At 43.4% G+C, this 23,157-nt stretch overlaps 1 protein-coding gene across 6 annotated transcripts in view; it reads left to right on the top strand.

Annotated features, from left to right (window-relative positions):
• The first annotated feature begins 897 nt into the window (after positions 1 to 897).
• Positions 898 to 23,157, top strand: part of Mecom (MDS1 and EVI1 complex locus) — a 540,594-nt gene continuing 518,334 nt past the window's right edge. For 5 of the 6 annotated variants that reach the window (XM_051185854.1, XM_051185852.1, XM_051185853.1 and 2 more), the window contains exon 1: positions 898 to 1,050. In XM_051185854.1, coding sequence (XP_051041811.1) covers positions 1,014 to 1,050 — 37 coding nt within the window. In that variant the 5' untranslated portion in view covers positions 898 to 1,013. The remainder of the gene's footprint in view (positions 1,051 to 23,157) is intronic. The other variant, XM_051185857.1, reaches the window with a different exon arrangement.

The following is a 23,157-nucleotide window of genomic DNA, read 5'->3' as shown; positions in this document are numbered from 1 at the left end:
AGCAGGAGGCCGGAAGGTGACTGCCGACCTTAGGCGAGGCAGGAGGTCTTGGATGTCAAACGTCCGAGCCCCCCCGGGGACCTGGGAATCAAGGGCGATTGTTGCTACTTGATGGGAACAGACTGCTAAATCGCTCCAAGGATAGCAGCTACCGTTGGTACTATAACTAAAACCGAGAAACGGCTATTCATCCAAAGCGGAAGCCCCAGGAACTTCAGTAGGAGAGCAGCACCAACAGCAGCTCTCTTAAGTTCAAGAAGCTCCTCGTCTTCTCCAGGATAATGCGCCCATGGTCCAGCCCTCGACCTAATTCTTTTGTAGAGGGAAAGCTTTATCCTGAAGTTTGTTTGTTTGTTTGTTTGTTTGTTTTTCTTCTCTGCTCTTGTTTCCCTTATAGACAATGTAATTTATGGCGAAGAAAACGTTAATAATAATTATAATGCTGGCTTATTGTTGACTCCCACACAGACACAGTCCTTTGCCCCACGATTCAATTCTCTGTTCAAGACTTTTCATTTCTTTTATTTTTTTCTTTTTTCCTTTGGGCGAGGTGTCTGCTCCGCTCCAGCTCCCCGCGCTCGCTCCCCGCCCCCTGCCGCCCTCCCCGTAGCTCCCTTTCTCCGCCTCCTCGGCGATTGCCATCTGACAAGATCTCCAAATCAAAGTGATAAATCGCTCCAAACTTTTTTTGGCGGCGCTGAGATGTTGGAGGGGCGTCTAGCGCGCATGTGCGAAGGTGTCCAAACTGACAATGCTAGAGATAGCGAGTGTGGATTGAGAGAAAGAGAGAGAGGGAGGGAGAGTGAAAGACCGAGTGTGGAAGTGTGTGTGCGTGCGTGAGACAGACAGAGAGAGAGAGAGAGAGAGAGAGAGAGAGAGAGAGAGAGAGAGAGAGAGAGAGAGAGAGAGAGAGAGAGAGAGAGAGGGAGGGAGAAAGAGACCAAAAGAAGGAAAAGATCCAAGAAAAAAAAAAACCCCAACTACCCAGCAGCGGCTGCAGGACTGGGCACAGCATGAGATCCAAAGGCAGGGCAAGGAAACTGGCCACAAGTAGGTGCAATATCCCTTTTCTATTGGCTTTCCCCCCTCCTCTGCCATCTTGCATATCTGTCTCTAGCGCTCGGTTGAGAGCGCGGGCTGCTTTGGCGCGGGGCCCCGGGTGGAAGGCAAGCACAGCGCAGCCTGCAGCCCGAGCAACCTGCCGATTCCAGCCTCCACGCTCTGGCTCCTGCTCCAGGCTCAGAGGAGCCGCGGTAGCCCTAAGCCCCGCACCAAGACCAGCTGTGGCAACTCCGGGGTTGGGGGTGGGGGCAGCAAAAAGCTGGGTGGGAGGGAGGAGAGCGCGCGAGAATGAGCGGGAAGGGGTGGGGGGGAGAGGAGTGTGTACCCCTCCCCTCCCTTCCCCCCAGGCGGGTGAGAGTCGCCTCTGGCCAACCAGCTAGTCCCCGGAGCGGGAGGGGGGGGGGAGCGTGGAGCGGGGGTGGGGGAGCTGGCAGGGGAAGAGCACCTTGCCGAGGCTCGGTTTGTTTCTGGGGTTTGGAATGGGTGGCGAGCTCCGAGGGAGCCGCGGTGGTGGCGGCGGCGGTCGCGGCAGCCGGCGGCCGGCGACCGGGCTGGAGTTGGGAAAAGTTGTGAGGCATCTGCTTGCAAGTTGCGCGGGCAAGCAGGGCTGCGCCGAGCCGCGGCTGCGGTAGTGGGCGCTGTGCGCTCGGCCCTTCTGCGCGGCGGCGTGTGCGGCGCGGAGGGAGCCCCGGGGAAGGGGAGGTAGAGGGGGGCCGCGGTCCTGGGCGGGGGGAGCACTGGCTGCGAGCAGCACCCGCTTCCGCAGAGCCACTCGGCAGGTGGGGAGAGAGCAGAGCACGCCGGAGTTCTCCGGCCCCGTCGTGGAGGGCGAGCGGCCAGCCGCAAACGCTGCGCAGACAAGGCCGTGAGGGCGCGCTCCGACCCGCGAACCCAGGGCTGGCAGGGCGCCGAGTGACCCCCAGGGGGCGGGCTGTCGGAACTTGGGGCCGCCGAGAGGGCGCAGCTTAGCGTGCGGCTTTCTTTCTGGGTGCAGCCGAGGTCCCGGGTCACTCATCTTTCCCTGCGCCCTCTGCCTGCCCGGAAAGGGGCAGCCTCGGTCACGCGGGACTAGGGCAGTGGGGTTTGGGGTCAGGGGCGACAGGACTCCTACCCTCCACTCTTTCAGCGAAGGGCTTGGGTGACGCGCCGGGCCCCGGTAGGATGGGAAGCGATGCTTAGCCCGGACTCTTAGGCGACTGGGCTGGGTTTGTTCAAACGCTTCCTCTGCCCTGCGTCGAAGGGGACCCGGCTGGCAGCCTGCAACGTTCTCTCCCGGTGTCAGAGCTGCTTCGGGAAGGCAACAGCCAGGCCACCCTTAGTTCTCACACTTGGACTTGCGGAATCCCGAATTCTCTAATTGTTTGCTTTCGGACCAGAGAGAGGAGAGATGGTACGTGGGTAGTATGCTTCCCCCAAGCCCCTAAGCGCCCCCCCCCATCCCTTGCACATTGGAATTTAGGGTTGGAGGCTCTCGGTGCAGCACCGGGCGCGTCCTGGCACCGCAGCGCCAGCCACAGTCGCACTGCGTCCCGGGCATAGAAGAGTGGCCCAGGGAGAGGCCGTCCTCCTAGGCGCCTTTCCAGGGTTTCTGTTATCCTGCCCTGGTGCGGTGCACTCACACACTCCCTATCATAGGCATCCTTATCCCCAGAACTCAGGTCGTAGGGATCAACCTACACACAGGGCCAGCTGCCTCCTCATCTGTCAGCCTGAGTCTTTCTCGGCTACTACCCCTCGTTTCACTTCGTTGCAGCAGTGTGAAGTGCGCCAGCAGATTTTTCTGTTGACTTCATTGAGCCCGATGCCTTTTTTATTTTCATCCGAGAGGGAATAAAGGCACACACGGTTGATGGCTTTAAGACTTCAAAGGTTAGGTGTGTGTGTGTGTGTGTGTGTGTGTGTGTGTGTGTGTGTGTGATGAGGTGGGGAGATCGGGTCAACTGAGCAGTAAGTTGTGAAATAAAAGCCTATGGCTTTGCACCATGTCTGATTGCCCGGCATCCAACGAAGCGAAAGCAGCACGCAAAACCCTTCGAATTTTCTTAAGCACTCCCCCCTCCGCCCTAGCTATTTTAATTACCAAGCAATCTGTACACCGCACAGCCCACTCAGAGTCCAGAGGCTGAACCTCGTTTCTGATCTGATGGGACCCGTCAGTCACCCCATGTGAGGCACATTGATTTTGTCTGGTGTGGATAAGGACGCCCATGTGCTTCCTAGAGAGCAAGACCCCAGCCTCAGGAACTTCTCCTGAGCTCCAGGTTCTCTTTAACCGCACTTTTACTGCTTCTGCCGCCTTCCTGAGACAAGGGCGCTGCTAGTGTAGTTTCCCGGCTACGATCTGGGCAATAAAGGAAATCATATCAAAACTACAGATTTTTGTATTTTAAAGCGCCATTTCCTTTTGCTGAACTGTGCGTGGCAGAGGTGGCTGGTGACCCCTGCGGTGCAATCATCCTAGGGAAACTTAGCTGGTGTCTTTTCTTTTTCTTTCTCTCTTTCCCTCCCCCCTCTCTTTCTTTCTCTCATTTTCCTTTCGTTCTTTCTTTTCCTTCCTGAGTTTGGAAGAGGCAATGGAACCAGAATATCTTAAACAAAACAAAACAAACCTATTTAACTTAATTGTGGCAAATGCAAGCTTTAAAGAGAAACAAAACACACAGAAACAGTTTCTCCGACAGTTGATTATTCTTTTTGTCTTTTCGTGTGGGTCTTTGGTGGATGTAAATTTTAGCTTGCTTGACTAAATAAAGTACGGGAGTTCATGGTCAGAGACTAGAGACCACATTCCTTGAAAATGCTCCCTGATGTTACAGACAGAGTGAATGCACAATCTTGGGTCTAACTTACAGGTCTTATTTTTACAGAATACTTGAAACTGATAATTTCGTTGTAAACCATATGAGGAGACATAAAAACTTAATGTAAAAAATAAAGGGAAAAGCGACATAACGTACTGTCCAAAACCTTTGACTTACATTTGCATCTTCAAGAAAAGAAAACTAAATAAGCCAAGCCCACTCTGGCAGCCAGGAGAGACATCTCCCGGTTTTATTTGGGGTGTGTGCAGCGGCTAGAGAAGCACCTGGGCTCTGCCAGAAATGCCAGTTGGTACTCTCCTCAGGGTTGGGAAGGAAGTGAGGTAGGGTCTGCCATGCACATCTAGAGCCTAAAATCCTGAAAGGAAACCCACTCCACTTTTCCAAAGTACAAGCCTGCAGGGTTTCAATCAGAGCAATGAAGTAACTCCCTAGTTGCAGAGGAAGAAGGCGAGGAGATCATCAAACCCTAGATGTGGGGAGAGGCCCTTGGTACTTCTGTGCTTGATCTTTGTCTGCAAACAGGTTCCAAAGTTAGGAAGGTACCTGCTAACACTGCCTCCCTCCCGGTTTAAAATCGCTAGCTTTCACTGGCCAGCACCAAGGATTCTAAAGACGCAGCCGGATTCAGGCTGGGCTCCCAGATTCAGGCTGGGCTCCCAGGCTCACTCACCTAAAGAAGTGGAAGCGAGACTCCCGCTCTGCTTTCAAGTACACGTTTATTGTTTATTCCAGGCTGCTTTGGAGGAGGAAAACTTGTTCTTCTGATAGAGGCTGAGGCCCCTTGTAGGAAGGCGTTTCATTTGCCATTATTTGATCATTACTCTGGCTTATGGCTTCTTTATTGCATTTGATACTTTGAGGCACCATTTTGCAGAGTTTTGCACCCCCTCTTGGATTAGTGTTTAGGGGAAGGTTAATTATACCTTTCATTCTCCCCTCATCCTCAACGTTGTGGGAGAGCACCTTTCGTTAGCTCAGGTTTGGCGACTGTGTGCCTCTGTTGCTGAGTCCACGTCTGTGTGAGCTTGTTAGTTTTGAGGATAGCCTCATCTCACACTTTCTTAATCAAGTCTCTGCCTGCACCGAGGCCTACTCTCCTGTACTTACAGTCAACATGTAGAGCGATTGTGGAATAGGAATTAACAAGTCTCTCTCTCTCTCTCTCTCTTTTTCTCTCTCTCTCTCTGCCTTTGAAGTTGAAGGTGGGTCTTGTAAGCAGTTTCTTTTTAAACATCTGAACGTTGGAGAGTTTATTTAGTTTTGCTTTTGGAATAGGGCAGGGGTATTACCAGAGGCTACAGCATGGACTAGAGCAGAAGGCAACAGCTGAGAACTCCAGTCTAACCTGGGCCAGAGAAGCAAGAACACAGGATTAGTAGCTCCCTGTAGTCCCATGTTAGTGGCCTCTCTTCTGCCATCCCCTAGAGTGGCTTGCTGAAAGCAAGCTGGCCACAACGTGGAGGGACTTGACTGGTCTGGTCTGGTCACAGGTTCCTTTCTGATTCTCAAGGTACCAGCGAACTAGACAGAGCTAAATTCTTACAGTCGATGACATCCCTTCCCATTCATTTCCAAAGTCCTGGGTAAGGAGAAAACTGGCCCTTATAGGAGCATCGGGGCAGGAACAAGGAAAGTTCCAGAGACAGAGAAAGCAGAAGTCCCTCAGACCATACTGTTCCCAGTCATTTCCAGTCCCCCTGTCTCCCCAGACTTCTTGCTTTGAGGAGGCTTCAACCCCAGGGTGCCCAGTATCTGGCTCACAACTTGCCTTGGGCCTTGTTTGCAGCTACAGTGTAGATAACATGCAACTCTTGTCCCGGTTTGGTTCTGGAACTTTCTTGTGCATACCCCCACTTATTCATTCTCTCTGCAGGGCATTCCCAAGGCACTCTGGAGTGGGGGGCATGGGCCAGGAGGAGACAGACAGGCAGCAAGGGTGCCAAGCACTATTTTCTGGGGTGATGCTTAACCCTTTCTGGACTGGAAGCTGCTGTCCAGGCATTTCTGTCACAGCCTGTGGGGCTGCTTTTCCTTGTGGTATGAATCATCAGTAGTTCTGTCACTATTTCCCCCACACCCACCAGCCAAGATCCTCTTTCTAAAATTAGATTCTTTCCCTCTCCCCACTCTCTGGTCTCCTGAGGAGTTTAATGGGATTTTCAAGGAGCTTGTCCATGCACAGAAGACTGAGGGGAAGGACCAGAGAGCAGCAGAGTGTTGCATACTTGGTAACCCCACCCTTATCACACAGAGTTAGTAACTTTTGTTCACCACTGTTGCTTACTTGCCGTGCAAGACCCTTCACAGGAGTTTCTGCCTAGTGAAGACCTTGCTCACAAACTCTATGGAAGTGTGACACACTATTCTAGCTCAGCACCAAAGAGTTAAGCCCACTTGCCCTCTTTGGAAGTGCCTTGGTTGGGGTAGATTATTTGAGTGTGGCCCAGATACTGCTGTGTGTATAACTAATGACTTCTACCTTTTTAGTTCAAGTGGGAGGAGAGAAAACTCTGGATTCCTAGTCCAATGGGTCCCTCTGGAGACCGGGTCCTGGCTCCCAGCCAGTTCTGCACAATGTCAACATTGAATATTTGAATTCCCAGACTCCATTTAACAAGTTTCTAAATAAATAAACTCATTGTGTGTCTGTGTTTAAAATTATTTCACCTCTTTCATAAAAGCTTATTACATTGGTCTTGCAAGTTGATTTAAAAAAATAAAGTAAACAAACAACAAACAAACAAACAGAGCTTAAGGCATTTTTTAACAGCCAGAACTCCACAATATGTATATACTGCAAAGTCATTCTATACTTGGTGTGGGTAGAGGCTTGTCAGAGGTTAAGGCATTCTGTGTGATGTGATAGCCAATCAGAATAAAATAAATCAAAAATAAAATAGAACTAAATAAAAAGTTCAGAAAGATAGCAATGTAGAATAAAACAAATAAATAAAATAGAATACAATAAGTTCAGAAAGTCATGAAATAGTGACTATGAGAATTCAGTGTCTTGAGTTATTTGATACTTTTAAACACTGGATTTTTCAGTGGCTGTGTACAGATCTTCGAACCCTCAAAACTTTCAAAGGCAAGTGTAGGAATCTACTTAGGGAATTTTGTTTCTGGGCATTTCCCTTGTCTCTGTGTAAGCTGGATGCAATAGATACATGTATATTATTACAGTGTTTCTATTCGGTCAAAAGAACAATATGAACCTTACAGTTTTCTCTGTCTTTCAGCATTTTTGGACAACCACATAGTGTTTTATGCAGATGGGAGCAGTGTGCCATGTTGTTCTAAGGACTTTTTTTTTTTTTTTTTTTAAAGAAGCAAGCTCCAGTCTCTTGCAAGTGTGGATTCCATCTGGAGTTGTTAGGAAAGAAAGTGGAATTTGCTTTAATTTATTTGTGTAAAGTCCATTATTAAAAAGAATGGGATTTAAAAGGGCACATAGCAAAACCTATAACATTTAGCTGGTAATGTGGAGAGCTCAAAGCCAAGGGAAAAATACCACCAACGCATGCAAACCCTGAAATAGATTACAATGACCTCAGCCGTTTTCATTTTCAGAAATAATAGCCATGATTAAAATGGGGGGAGAGTTCGGCTTGGAACTGAGCTCTTTGCATTATTTTAAAAGTTCTTTTGTTGTTAAAGAACTGTTTCATTATAGAGGGGGGAAAAAGCAACTGAATTTTTAATCAAATTCCTGACTCTTCAAAGGTGTTCTTTCTGGAATTTCTTTAATTTTGACTTTAGGTATTATTATTCAACAACAAACATGTTTTGGTTTGTATGTTCAGTCCAGTCACGGGCTACTAATTTTATTAAAATTCTAAAGGATAAATTATCTAGAACACAGATTTTATTAATTCTTTTATTAAGTAGCTGCTGGGGAGTCAATGACTATGCCACAGTAAGAATGGAAGGGGAGCCTTAGGCCTGTGAAGAATCTGCCTGAGGATCTAATTTTGTGCATCAGTGTTGTCCAAATGATGGCATTTATGAAAGTCCTTCAATGCAGCTCTTGGTAGGGTTTGGTGATATTTTATACAAAAAAATAACGCAGTCCTGCTGTGTGGTAGGCCCCATGCTCCGCAAAGCGTGGTTTGAGCTCTCATGAGCATTTAGATGTGCACAGCAGTGTCTGCACTGACTGTGATCCCTGATTGAATAGCCAGGTCAGCTTCAAGCAATTGGATGCCTCTTGTGAAGTGGGAGCAATAATACTTCCCTCCCTGGGCATCTTTACTTGTGAAGTAGGAATAATCACACCACTCTCCCTGGGCTCTTTATTTGTGACATGGAAGTAACAATACCGTCAGAGTAATGAGTGTTCATCAGGAGAATGTTGGCCAAGTATCTAAGCCTCAGTCAATCAATCCATCCATCAATCAATCCATCTTAATCATATCCTGTCTGATTTATTCTTAAAATTTCTGAAGAGAAATTACCTTTTCCCTCTCTTAGTCTATGGTTTTTACCCAACCTCAGTTTTAGAAGTATTTATATGCCCACAGGGAACACCTTGTTTTTTTTTTTTTTTTTCCTCAGTAAATTATTCCCCTGGGTAAGAGGAGGTTGCATATAAAATTTGGACACATTATAATTGAAGTCAAGCTAGGTAATAAATTTGTTGTGTAAAATTAAGAAGTTTGTTTATTCTTCGTGTGTGTGTGTGTGTGTGTGTGTGTGTACATGTACACACTTGCTTGTGTTTTGATAAGTGAAAGTACTTATCCCAGAATCTGATATCCTACCATTTATCTAGAATCTTTGACAGCAATATTGTATCTTTCTCTCCCTGTATGCAGCTCATCATTAGTTGTTTAAACAACAACAACAACAACAAAAGACCAAACAGAAAATGTCTTCTTCCCTTGTAGTCACAGGGCACCAATCTTTATTTCTTATTTAACCCAATTCTTTGATCTGTGGGCTAGGGTTTGGGGACACTAACTGTTAGGAGACAGTATAGGTTGTTCACAGTTGGAGAAGACTTCATTTAGCTACTGATGGTATTTAGAGGAAAAGTTGTCAGCTGCCTTTCTAGGAAGGTCTAGATGTCACATCTTGCACACTTCTCACTGGAGAGTCCAATGGATTTTAAAGACCTAAACTTAAAGGAGATAGAGAAACTTATTTTTTTGGGTATTAAAACTATATTATCTGATGGGAATGACTTCCTTGGCAGGAAGGTTATATATATTCAGAGGGCATTTGAAAATAAACACATTGGTCCTTGTAATCATGTATTGTATTGCTAGCACAGGTATAGGTGAATAAAAAGTTAAATTAGGCTTTGAGGATTCAAAGGGAGGAGACTTGGTACTATATTAATGGACACTGATAATGAAGGTTGGACCAAACAGCTAATTTATACCAATGCAACCATCAATGGACTTATCAATGAATGCTTTCCCATCAAATAATGTGGTTGGGATATTGTCATGCGTACAGAGGTGTCTTTGAGTAGTAATGAGCCATGCTTATAAGCAATTCCCATTAGTTCTTAGATACCTGCCTCCAAATTTTCTACACAGTGCTAAGATCTAAATTATTTATACTCTGGAGCCTGGGTGACTGAGCTTAGACTCTGGTTCAGGTCCTGGCTCAGCTGTTTACTAGCTGGTTGAAGTGAAGGCAAACCACTTAATCATCCTGTGTTCCAGTTTCCTTCCTTGCAAACAGGGGGCAGTTACCTCATGAGAGCTTTGACCAACCAACACATTTAGAACTTTTAAGTGGAATACAAGCACAACACATGCCCATTACATTTCATTAACTTTTTCAGCTTCTTCGTCCTCGGCTTAGCATGCTCACCCAAGTCTGCTCTTCTCGCCCTGTGAGCAGCTATCCTTGCATCTATCTCTCCCTTGTAATTCTTTGCTATGATTTTGCGCTAGCCTGCAAATCAATCCATACTGTGCGGGTACTATTAACATCTAGTTCTCTATGATTATATCTAAATTCTCTGAAGCACACCCAGAGGCATGACTTCTCTATGCCATTTTGTTCCAATTGTAGAGTTAACATAGAGTGATTTTTGAATTTTACAGTAAATCTCTTTTCTTCACCCATATACCGCCTCTCCCTGGCTTAACTGCAAAGTTTTGCAGAACCCATTTCTGAATTGTGCCTTCTTCTAGGCTTGCATAGGAAATTATCAGTAGGATTAGAGATGGTGGTCAGTATTGGACCTTGGATTATGAAAATCTGTTTAGTCTCCTTGCTTGGGAAATCTGCACAGTTAGGTGAAGTCATCGCTAGGATCCTGGGGTAGCTGAAACTTCAGTTGCATACTAAAGTTCACAATTGGCCTGTTTTGACAGTGACAAACCACCTGAAAAGCACATTGTAAAGTGGGTATTATTCCTGATTTTCACCCATCGTATCCCTCATTTTGCCAGTGCAGGTGTACCCCCTGGCTCCTCACTCAGGTCGCACTTGATTTTAAGACTCTTTGCTGCCTCTGAAGCCTGGAATGTCAGGGGAGTCAAGGTAGAGACAGTGAAGATGTGATGAACTCGTGGAGTTCCTGTGTGGATATTTATCTCACAGAAGTCATCAGAAGCCACATTTCCCTGTAAAATCCAGACTCCAATTTACACAGTGTTAATATGCAACATAACAAAAAGAGAACAATGTTGTGGCGTGTTTGAATGCTTATTTGTGACTAAGGATTCTTTCAGACAGTTTAAGCTTGACAGATGATGTTGTGATTACAAATCTTGTTTTACGGAGACTAGATAAACCCTACTCTTTCCTCTTTGCCCCCTCAGAGAAATGCAAGGTTGACTTCTCCATATCCTTACTCCTAGTTCACATTGATCTCATTTCTATGGAAAAAACAGAAATAGTCCTTAGATAGCTGTGCTCAAACTTAAGTCATCAAGGGCTTCAGTGCTGATAAGCATCTTGCCCCAAAGCCAGATGTGACTTTTTGTGCTGTAATTAGGAATACTTATAAATTGGATGTGAGCCCTTTATTATTTCGTGTGTGTGTGTGTGTGTGTGTGTGTGTGTGTGTGTGTGTGTGTGTGTGTACACCCAGCCATGTAGGTGTACATGGAGGCCAGAGATCAACATTAGGCTGTGTTTCTCAGTTGCTTCTGTGTCTTATTTTGAGACATAGTATCTTGCTGAACTTGAAAAATGCCTTCTTGGCTAGACTGTCTGAGTAGTGCACCTGTGGAATCTTCCTGTCTCTGCCACCCAGTTGCAGACATACATACACCTGTGTCTGGTTTTCTTGTGTGCTGGGGATCTCAGCTCAGATCCTCATGCACAGTGAACACTGTGCCCACAGAGCTGTTTCCAAAGCCCAGATCCTCCCTGAGATGAGGGTGGAGACTAGGAGCCATGGCTTCATGCTTTGCTGTAGAGTACAGATCATCTTTTGTGGGAGGTTTACAATTAGGTCATGGTAAATATTAGTTAAAAGTAAAAAAGAGTAATCTCACTTCTGCTAAGGCTGTGCTATGTCCTTCTGAGACAATCCGGTGAAAAGTATGGAACCTCTTTCCAGAAGGTACCCAAATACATAAACGTTTTCATACCACTTTGAGAGGTGGACTTCCAAATTCCAGTCATGAATATTAAGGAGGTGTATCTTTTAATTCACCCTGATATATCATTACATAAGACCCTGAAGTCTTTTAAAATTACCTTAGGCATGTTATTTTTATCACACAATTTACCCTCAGTGTATAACTAAAAGACTGTGTCATGTAGAAAGCGCAAGTTTGTTTTTAATTGTTGCTATGTACCATCTGCTGATGTGCACCTCTCAACACTCACCTCTCAGTGGGGATTCCTGCACTTCCCCCTGTGCACACAATAGCTGTTAGCACACACATATGTACACGCATTTATGACTTGTTTTTCCCTTTTCGAACTTTAACATATACCTCGGACCCTTTCTCTCGTCCCTTGGAATTCAATCATCTCTATTGTTTGGACCTATCAGTCCTTTAAAGTGATAGTTAGGTACTTTTCAGTTTTCAGAAAAGAACGGACAGGGAAGTCCCCCTACTAGGGCTCCGAGGGAAACTGAAAGCAAAGTCTACAATTAGAGGAAGCTCGCAGTTCAGGATGAAGTGTGCTGGCTTCTGAGAGGCAAGCACAGCAGGATTGGAGGAGGTCACTGAGGGCTGCCTCACCCTGTCAGGGCAGATCTGATTTCCAGGCATCTTTACTCTCTCTCCCTCCTCTCCCCACTGGAGGAGGATCAAGGGTCTAGCCCCAGAGCCAGGGTTCCTTTGAAAGATCCAGTGTGATCTAGTTGAGATTTCAAGCTTAAGGAATTTTTTGGATCTCACCTTCTGCTCTGTGTGCAGTTCCCCCTGCTGTGTGGGCCAGGCTGAAGTGCAATCAATACACACACAGTCCAGTAGGTTGTCAGGGTTTAGTGGTTTTTATATATTTTTGTAATTTCCTTGTTGAGAGGGCGCATTATTATCACACCACCCTATCCAGTGATATACTTTAAACCAGTGGATGCAAGTATTAAGTAAATGAGGAAGGTTGCCCGAAGCCAATAAAAATTCACTTTGATGTTCTTAAAAAATTACCCATAATAATTTCTAGCCTATGAATTGGAAAAACTATTTAGATGGCAAATAGTTTCAACTGGTAACCAGACTACAGGAATTTTTTTTATAATGGAAACTATCTCTTAGTTAGAACTATAGCATTAAAAAAGTGACAGTATAATGTTCCACACTAAAGCCAGTCAGCTATAAAACTCCATTTTATTATAAGTTATAAACCAGCATAGGAGATTTCTGAAAGGTGAGTTTCTTTGGCAGTGTTGCTGATTAAATATAAAAATGTCCTGAAAAAATTAATTCAACTCATTTGCTTACACACACACACACACACACATGCATGTGCATGCCCACATGCAAGGAGTAGCTGTGTTTTGGTTCTACTGGTAACTACTTTGCTATTAAAGTGCATTGGATTATATGAGATTAAAACTACACTGGATATTTTAGATTAGGTTTGCACAGATACCACTCAAGGAATTAAAATCTAGCCATATAAATCTTTTAATGAATTAATTTATTTAAATTGTAATTCCTTAGAGTACAGAATTTGTTATGAGTTCATTTTTTAATTGTGTGTGTGTATGTGTGGTATATGCATTAAGGTTGCTCCATGGGGGAATGGAACAATGTTCCTAGTTAACATTTTTCAAAAAGCATTTTAATTTCTATCAATCAAATTGAGCCAACAAATAGTTGTAGAGTGCCTGGTATGAATGGCATGACAAAAAGAAATCTGAGAAGCCCTGTTGCTTAGAATCATTGGAAAGATGCGCATACGGCTTGGCCACAGTTTGTAAGTAGAGAGCATAACTATTTCTTGTTGCTGTTTACCAGTGACTACAAAACAGTTTCAGGAGCTTGGGGCACTGGATCCTATGCTACTTCTTTATCAATTCTCTCTATTACCACTGTGAAGCCATGTGCCTATGATGCTTTGTTGCTGTCTTACTAGGTTTGAGATCTTCCACCTGAAAATAAAACTATGTTCTGTCTCTCTCCACACCCATCAGACATGAAGGCCTTTGAATGCTTTATTCAATAACAAACATCTTATTATGGGGGGCAGTTTTTGTTTAAGGTATTTAAAAGTAAAACCCAGGTTATTTATAAATAAATACTGTGCTGTTGGTGACCACTGCACAGACATTCATGCAACAATGTTTATTGATCTCCTAAATTCTAGGAGAACAGAAGACAAGAGACAAGAATTTAGACAAGGCTTCTGCCCACGTGGAACTCATATTATGGAGGAGAAAAAGGCATTTGCCCTTATTGCTAGATGTTGCTTGAGTTACAAAGAAATAATGCTGGGTTATATGTTAGGGGACACACAGCACAGCATCAGTGCCAGAAATGTGTGTGGTGGCCAGGGACAGACTCTGGTGTCTCACTTCCCGCCTTATTAAGGCAGGGTTTCTTTGTTGTTGGCTCTCAAGCTTCTGCTGATTCTCCCATTTCTGTCTCCAATCTCTTGGTAGGAGTACTAGAGTTACAGACATGCATTAATAAACCCAGTTTTACCTGACTTCTGAGGATTTGAACTTGGGTCCTTTGGCTTGTTTGGGCAAATAATTTAGTTTCAGAGCCCAATGGGGATCTTTATTGTGTGCTTAATGAGTGGCACACTGACACTTGGAAAGCTGTAGACACACACATTTGCTTTGTTCTTAATTCTTGCCAGAAGCATCAAAGCATAAATGTTATAAGTAAGATTCACTTCAGTTTTGTGGCATGCATTTATAGACACCTAGTACACATTTCATTGATTCCATGAACTAACAACCTAGACAGATATTTGTGCATGTCCCTTTATAGATGGCAGGAGTGAGCCTGCAGCATCAGAAAAACAAACTAAATTTCTGGACCCCAAATTTGGTTCAGTTAAATAAATATTTATTGGTCATATACATTAAGAGGTTTAAGGCGAGCACTGAGCATCCAAAGAGAAATAAAATCTGTTCTCTGCTTTTGAGGAAGTTAGAATCCATTGGGAGAGACAAACATGCAAACAGATTGTTTCGATACAGGGTGGTGAGATGAAAGCAAGGGTAGAAGGCCATACCCACTGAACAGCAGGAGTCTGAACAACAGGACAGTGTAACAAGGGGCACACCCTTATGTCACATTAATTCTCAATAGAAAATTCATCATCTCTTCCTGTAACTCAGGAAAAAATGTTTCAATTTTGAGAATTGCAATTTATAGGTTTAAAAATATTTTAAAAATGATTTATTTTTATTTGTATGGGAACATGCCTGGTGTCCATAGAGACAACAAGAAGGCATTGGATCCCATAGAACTAAAGTTATGGATGGTTGTGAGTCACCATGTAGGTTCTGGGAATTGAACCTGGGTTTTTAGGAAGAGCAGCTTGTGCTCTTAACTGATGAGCTATCTCTCCAGTCCTTAAAAAGACTTTTAAATTACAATAAGATTTTGTGTATGTGTGTGTTCACATGCCTGTGTGTGGGGGATTGGGTGTGCTATGACATGAATATAGAAGTCAGAGGATAACTTTTGGGAATTGGTTTTTTCTTGCCACCATGTGGATATCAGGGATCAAGTTCATATCATCATCAGGCTTTGCATCCAAAGCCTTTGCCTGCTGAGCCATCTCACCAGCCCAGCAATTTATGTTTGTAATGTGTTTTAAGACATGTTTCTTGGACTTCAGATACCTACCATGAGGGAAATTTATGTGTTGGGTGTTTCATGAAAGTGTTCATGTCCAGTGTTTCATGAAAGGCCCACACATCAAATTGTGTGTGTGTGTGTGTGTGTGTGATCATATTAACTGAGCAGACAGAATATCCTTGCATTTCTGCCCATACTGTGGTTCTATGGATGGACAAGTCATCCCTTCCCATTATCCTAGCTTTCCAGCTTTACTCCATGTGTAGTTTTCATACCCTTTCCTGTCATTGGTTAACAAGTTCTTTTGGGAGGGGTTTCCTCTACTAGCCATGTGCAGCTCTGGGAAGAAAATGATACCCAAGCTGAAGTTCCCATGGTTTCAAAAAACCATGTCTTGTTTCTAGGCTCAGTCCTCTTCCTCCTCCCTTCTGCCTTCTCCTCTTCTTTCTCCTCCTCCCTGTTCTTATTCTTCTTATTTTGAGACAAGATCGTATGTATCCAAGGCTAGCCTCAAAACCACTATGTAGCCAAGGATGACCTTGAACTCCTGATCATGTTACCTATACTTCTTGAGTTCTGGGATTATAGGCATGGTTTTATACAATGCTGGGGATGAAAACCAGCCAGGTCATGTGCATGCTAGCCAAGCACTCTAGATCGAGGTATACCCCTGGCCCTAGGTTTAATTTTTATCCAACAGAAGAGAGATAGACATGTTCTCTGAAAAGTAGTTTGTGTCTCATGTTGCCATGTGATTTTGTTGTTCATAAAACAGAAATAAATAAGAAAAAGAATTGCTTTTTCTTCCAACTCTCTTTGCCAGCATCTTGCTGAGCTGTGTGTATGTATCCCAGCCAATGTTCCAGACATAGGCTTGGCATAGAGCTCAGCACATCCAATGTCATTACTACTGGGCACAGACTGAAACCCTGAGCAAAACTCCCCATTTGCTTCAGTGCAGATGATGTTAGTAATTTAAGCTTCCTGTTGACAACACTGTAATATTAAAACATAGCACAGATGTCTGACTCATTAGCAGCTTTGTATCTTTGCATCTTCAACTTGGTAGATGGATCACTTAAAGAGGATGGGAAATGCCAAGGTTAAATGCATCATGTGTTCAGGGCCTGTAGATCATCAGCTGTCTCTTCCTGTCCTTGAGTGATGGTAACCTAAGAGACCAAGGTTTACCTTTCTTATCTAATGCAGTGTAAGGGGCTACATCTTAACCTTCCCAATTAATCTGGATGTTGGCCAGGACAATAGGTGGTTCTGAGGTATGGAAAATTCTACCTGTTTCCTTTACTGATGTCAGAGTGATTAGCCTAATTGTATCACCAATCACTGTGGCTAAGAACTTTGCTAGGGGAGGATGCAGTCTACAGTGTTTTAAGCTCTGTCCACCTTAAAGATAAGTTAATAGATCTTCCTCCTTAATGTGAATGCTTTAAAAATATATTTTGAAGGCAGGAGAGGTGGCTTAGTGTGTGAAAATTGCTTATCTGTGTAAGCATGGGAACCTGAGTTTGGATCCCTAGAAAAAGTCAGATGTATGCAACTCCATACTGGAGACAGGCATATCTCAGAAGCTTTCTGGCCAACCATCCTAGCTGAAATGGTAAGCACCAGATTCAGTAAGAAACCCTGTCTCAAAAACTAAGGTGATCTATGATGGTAGGGTCCTGTTGCTGAAGACAACTCTCATTGAACATGGTCAAGCTTATGCCTAACTAGAAACTTCACCTCTACTGACTAGTGTTTATGGTACTGGAAGGTACTTTGTGTGCTACTAGAGGAGAAAGGTAAACACCAACCAACTGCAAACCATGCCATCTACAATGATGACCTGCCTGCATGATACACTAGTGCAATAGTGGTATAAATGTTCTGGGAGTAACCAACTGCTTTCTGATTGGATTTAAAGCCCACACCACCAGATAAAATGCATGCCTTATACTGCTTGCATGGCTAAGAACCTTATTTGGAGAAAACCAAATATTACTGTTCTGCTAAAGAAGCACAACAGTGAAATGACTCTTAATGACATTCTGCTGTACCCATAGATCAGTGCCTTGCTCAGCCATCATCAGAGAAGCTTCCTCTTGCCGTGAATGGTATCTAATACAGAGACTCACAATTGGATAATGTGCAGAGAGTGAGAGTTTTTGAAGTACCCTAAATGGGATGTCTTCATCAAACCCCTCCCTCAGGGCTCAGAGAACAGGACGCAGAAGAGTGTAAGAGCCAGAGAGGACGGAAGACTCCAAGGACAGTGTCTTCCAGACACAACATAACTGATACACGTATAAACACAAGTTCTGCTTAAGTTCAAGTCAGAGGAGGCCCCAGCACTAATTGGGGGAAGTGGACATGGGCTCCCATCCTTAACCAAGAAGCCATCTCCAATTGATATCTGTTTTCAAAGGAAAAATTAATTTTCTTCAATGCAGTCTCATTGCATATATTAGCCACACTTAAGAGCAGGCCTAGTATCCAGCAGTAGATACAATACAAAATAAATTCAAGGTTATTTTTTTGTGGATTTTTTTGTTTCATTTTTTTTGGGGGGGGAATTTTATTTTGTCTACTAGCCTTTTGCAGGTTTCCAATTTTGTGCTTTTATAGATTTGGCTTTTTTGTTTTTCATTATTATTATTATTACCTGTTAATTTTCTAAAGAGAAAGGAAAGGACATGGGGTTGGGTGAGAGGAGGAGAGATGGGGAGGATCTGGATGGAGTTGAGGGAAAGGAATCCATTATCAGGATATATTGTCTGAATTTTTTTTTCAATAAAAAATTGAGGTGAAGAAGTGATTGAAGAGATATTCCAGTGTCAGCCTCTGGCATCTGCAGTCTCTTGCAAGGGTAAACACAGCTGCAAACATCTATCTACCACACACACAAGCAAATTTAAAAAATAAAAACTATATTTTGGGTGCTGTAAGCATCCTTTTTCATTAATGACATTGTCTCAGGAGTCAGGACAAGCATTTAATCTCAACCTTACTGTTTCATTACTGTGGAACCTTCTGCAGAGCCTGAACTTGAACTGTGGAGCCTCCATAGCCTCAGGTATAATAATTTCCTCTACTTAGTTTTCCCACATAAAATAAGAGGACGTGTGCTAGTTTCTTTTGTTATTCCTTCCTTTTTTTTAATTTTTTTTCAAGACAGGGTTTTCCTGTGTAGCTTTGGAGCCTGTCCTGAACTAGCTCTTGTAGACCAGGCTGTCCTCGAACTCAGAGAGATCTTCCTGCCTCTGTTTCTCAAGTGTTGGGATTAAAGGCATGTACCACCACTGCCTGACTTGTGTACTAATTTCTATATGCAAATTTAATACTGTAGCTTGTGATTATAGAATGTGGAGCCTCATTAGAGCCAAGTTTTGGATGGATGACCTTAAGCTGCATGAATGTTCTGTGCTTCAGTTTCTTACTCTGTACACTGGAGATCATTTATCACAACGAGAATAAATAATATGTAATGAGTAGGTTTTCCTGCTGGCCTGGACCCACCACGGCGCCAGCCCCAAATAACACACCGAGACTCTGTATTTGATATAATGCTGTTGGCCAGGTACTAGTACTAGTTTCTTATCAGCTAGCTCTGTCTTAATTATTAACCCATTTCTATTAATCTTAGTATTTCCACGTGGTCTTATCTTACCTGAGAGAGAGCCTGAACCTCTGTTCTCTCAAGTCTCTACATGCTGACTCCTCCCTACTACTTCCTCTCTCCTTGTCTCCTAGTCCCACCTATCTTGCTTTCCTATTGGCCAACAGTGCTTTATTCATTAATCAATAAAAGAAACACATTTACAGAATGACATCTCCCATCAGCGGGTATTGCTGTCTTTATTAAAGATGGCCACTCCAGAGACAGGTAAGCCATTTGTCCAGGTCTCTTCACTCCTAGTGCAGAGCCAGACTCTGACACTGTTGACCTGCTTCACCCTACAGTCCAGGAAGTTAATGTGAGCCCTTATTCTTTTCTATCCTGAAATAAAAGTGGAGGATCATGTTTCCTTGGCATTTCAGTGTTCATAAAAGGTAATAAGAGTTTCTAGTGAAGACACCTGGCATTAGAGAAGTGATTTCATACAACTCTTAGCATGGAGGAGTTCTGCTGCAATTTCAATGAGTAATCTCCTCAGGACAAGGCTGGTCATCTCTTTGTCATCGGTTTCTTCCCAGAGCTACCCACAGTGTGGTTTCCCATTACATTATGATTGGAGCTTTATTCCGGGACCTTTATAAGTCATTGTTGAATGAATGACATCATTTCTTCATTACTAAAATTGCAAGCTAATTACACCTTACAACTTCCTAGACAGTGGTGTTCAGTTCTGATTTCTACTTTCTTCACAATATACTATGACATGAGCTTGCCAAGCTTACCAGAAAACCTTAAATAGGAGGAAGGTGAGCCACAGCCTCTGAATCTTTCCTTTTGTATCTGTTCATGGCTCTTCAACTTCATTTTGATACTTAATCATTTGGGTTCTGCAGCAAAGTGTGTCTGGTTGCATAATTGAACAGTCTGTGTGATGTGGAACCAACAAGTTCTCAGACCTAGAATTCATTAAATTAAATTTATGTTCGGGGGAGAAGGTAATGAACGAGTTAGGCTAGCATGACCTAAAAGTGCTGCCTAAAATGGTATGGAGAGCTTACAGAATATTCTCCACCATATAACAGTGGGGAACATAATCCCTGGCTCAGGTAAGGGAGCAACCCCAGGTTAGAAAGAAGGGGTTTAAAGAGTAGGGGAGGTCATTGGAAGGCTTCCGACTCTGAGATCTAGGCGAGTCTCCCCTTAGTGTAACCTGTTCATACCTGTTCACAGGTATGAGGTTGCTTTTGCAGCCCTCTTCATAAATTTATTTTCCACAACTCCAGGTAACACATCCCCAGTTGTGAAAGGACTTTGTTGGGAAGACTTCATCTGGGAGAGTGATTTGGGTAGAGTTCTGGGGATCTGATGTCATTCTGTTCTCGAATCTGTTCTTAAGGAGACAGTAATGTTGCTTCTTAGAACCCATTGGTTTTAGAGTTCTAGTTGGATGGGACACCGCACAGCCTGTGTCTGGAATACATGCTTTTGGCAGCACTTACGGTGAGGGAGAATGGCTTTACTGAGTGTTTATGTATAACGTGTGCATCACCTCTGATTACTTGGGGTCCTGGCTTCAGCTTTAGGTACTGTTGGATGTTTCAGAACTGTTAACTCCATTCCAAAGCCTCTGAGGAATGTCATTTGACTGTTACAGCTTAGCAATATCATTTAATTGCTCATTTGATTTGTTTTCTTCCTAAAACAGAAACTTGCATTTTATATGTTTTAGCATATTCTTTGTGCCAGGTTTAAAGGGACAATGTCATGGTTCAGTTATTTGAAACAGGTTAAGGCTATGTTTCCATAATGGGTTTGAATCATCATTCAATGGCTTATTATTCTTTGTTATTTTAGTATGCCATGTTTAAAGTGACAGGATTCAAGAGTATAGTTTCAGAAGTGAGACTTTAGAGTCCCACTCATTCCTGAGAATCTGTGTATTTTAATGAGAGGGAGAGAGAGAGCAAGAAAGAGTGTGGATTTGGGTGGGTGGGAAGACCAGGAGGAACTGGGAGGAGCTGGGAGGAGCTGGGAGGAGCTGGGAGAAGCTGGGAGGAGTTGGGAGGAGCTGGGGGAGAAGAAACCATAATCAGAATTCATTGTATGAAAAAAAAATTTTCAATAAAAAGTAAATAAAGAAATGAAAGAAGGAATGTGATTTTTAAAAAAGAGTGTTATAAACAGAACTGGATTTTTGTAGCATTCTGCATAGGGTGAGCCAGAGAAAACAGCAGGGGTTCTAATATTCAGGCCAGGCTTGAGCAGAGGAAGACATCTGCATGCCACCAGGGGAGAAACAGCAGAAACAGCAGTGATTCCCTGGCTTGCTTCTGCTGGACTGTCGTGCCCTTTGCATTTTGTTTCTCAGGAGTCAAATATCTGTAGTTGTGGATCCTGTTTTTAACTTCTCTGAAAGCCGTATTTTCACGATGGTGGGTATTGTTTCTGCCCTTTAATGTTACTGGGATAGAACAGGAAGCTGTGTTGTGAAGTCTTAGGCCAGGCTGGTATCTTCTTAGCCCATGTTCCTGAAACTTTCACTTGGTGAATGATTTTAGATGGAGGATTCTTTTAATAATTTTATAAGTGACCCATTTCTTCCTACAAAACTTCTGTTTTGAGAGTAAGCAAAAGGAAATGGTAATACTAACAAGTTCAGTTTTTGCTCGTTCACACTTTCCTGCCCTTTGGATTATGGAAGAGCCGGCAGCTGAAGCCAGGATGCTAAACTCAGGTGTGCAGGAGAAAGCAGATGTGTAGGATGGGCAGACCCAGTGTGGTCTCCAGAGGGTTTGTGCAAGAAACACAGTGCTAATTATTCAACATTTAAGCATTTGTACTTGGGAATTCACATATTTCCATGAATATGTTTGTGGAGAGGAAGTTTAGTAGAATCAGATTGATGACTGGTATAATTGAATTAGACTTCAGCTTCATAAATATGCAATGTTATTTGAATGAATAATGTTGATTCACTAGGCTCCCTGAGAAAAATGCCAATTTGGTTTGCTTCGGAGCTGGTCACAGACATTCATTCCTCCCTTGGTAAGAGTGGGCAAAACAATTTGGCACTTTGAAAATTAGAAGAAAGGTCCGATTTAACAGTGCAATTACAGAAAACTTTGTGGACTATTGTAATTACAGATACCATTTGTAGGTGTGCCTTTATAGTTTCCCCCCAGTTTTGCAGGTAGATAATTCTGTCTTGAACCACATTGTCTAATAGAGCTTTGAGAGATGCTGATAGGCCCTGCCCACTTCAGCTCCCTGTTCATGACTGGTATTGCCAAAGCTTATCATGGAGACTTTATAGTGATACTAGAACCAGGTGACCAAAGTCACCAATCAGGTGTCTTTATGTTGGCAAGCTGAGGTAGGGGAGGATTTATTTACTTATTTACTTTATCTAAAAAATACAAAAAAATCAAATCAAAACAAAACAAAACAAAACAAAACAAAGCAAAAAAACCTTGTTAGGATCTGGGGAGGTGGCTCAGTCTGCAAGTTCCTGCCATGCAAGTACAAGGACCTGAGTTTGGATCTTCAGCTCCCATATAAAAAAGCCAGATGTGGTGGGAGCTTGGAATACCAGTATTTGCAGCAATGAGGCGATCCTGAATGGTTTCCTGGTCATTCTGTCTAGCCAAATTGGTGAGCTCCAGTTTTACTGAGGAGCCCTGTCTTAAAAAAGTAGAGGTAGAGAGTGTTTGAGACAGACACCTGACTTCAACCCAACACAATACAGAATTCCCTTGTTCAACACTGTGTGAATGGACACAGTGAACTTGGGAGTTAATTTGATGGCACTGGCTTGAAGAAGGCCTCTACCCATAGTGACGCTTTCTTAGAACTTTGTCTTCTCTCTCTAAACTGTTTCTACTTCTGGCTAAGACTCCCCTCTTCCTCTTTTGGTTGTTGATAGTGGCTTGTGAGTCCACACCCCAGTTGATGAGTCTGTCGATTTCTGAAGGCTTTCACCAGCAATCCTACCATTCTCAGATCCCATCTGCAAATATTTTGCTCCTCCCTGTCCTTGCTGCATGTTGGGAATAGACAAAGCAGAGTTTTATTCTTTGTGCTTATGATTCTCAGCACTGTCTGCGGCATCCTCGTATTCTCTTTAAGCCATTCTGTTAGAGTCTTCACTGCAATGAAATATGTGAGTAATAAATGGGAAGTCCCTTACTCATGATGGATAGCTACTCTTAGAAACATTGTCATTTGCAATTCATTAAATGCCTTATTTGCCATTTATATTTACTGAGAATTGATACTCCCATGTATTAGTTCTTTCTCAATGACAGATCACTGGTAAATGTATAATTAAAAGACTTTAATTCCAATTTGTCTTCATTTCTCCCTGAAATAACTTTATGGTTGTCAGATGTGCTGTCTTCATTCCAATGTGTTCCCCTTTGCCAAGGCCCACAGTTGCTCTTCCATTGTGAAAGGTAATGCCATATTGTGAGCA

The sequence above is a fragment of the Phodopus roborovskii genome, unplaced genomic scaffold, assembly GCF_943737965.1.
Source record: "Phodopus roborovskii unplaced genomic scaffold, PHOROB, whole genome shotgun sequence".
Classification (NCBI taxonomy): Eukaryota; Metazoa; Chordata; class Mammalia; order Rodentia; family Cricetidae; genus Phodopus; species Phodopus roborovskii.
The sequence above is the reverse complement of the archived record's forward strand: the minus strand, read 5'-3'. Positions and strand labels throughout refer to the sequence as shown.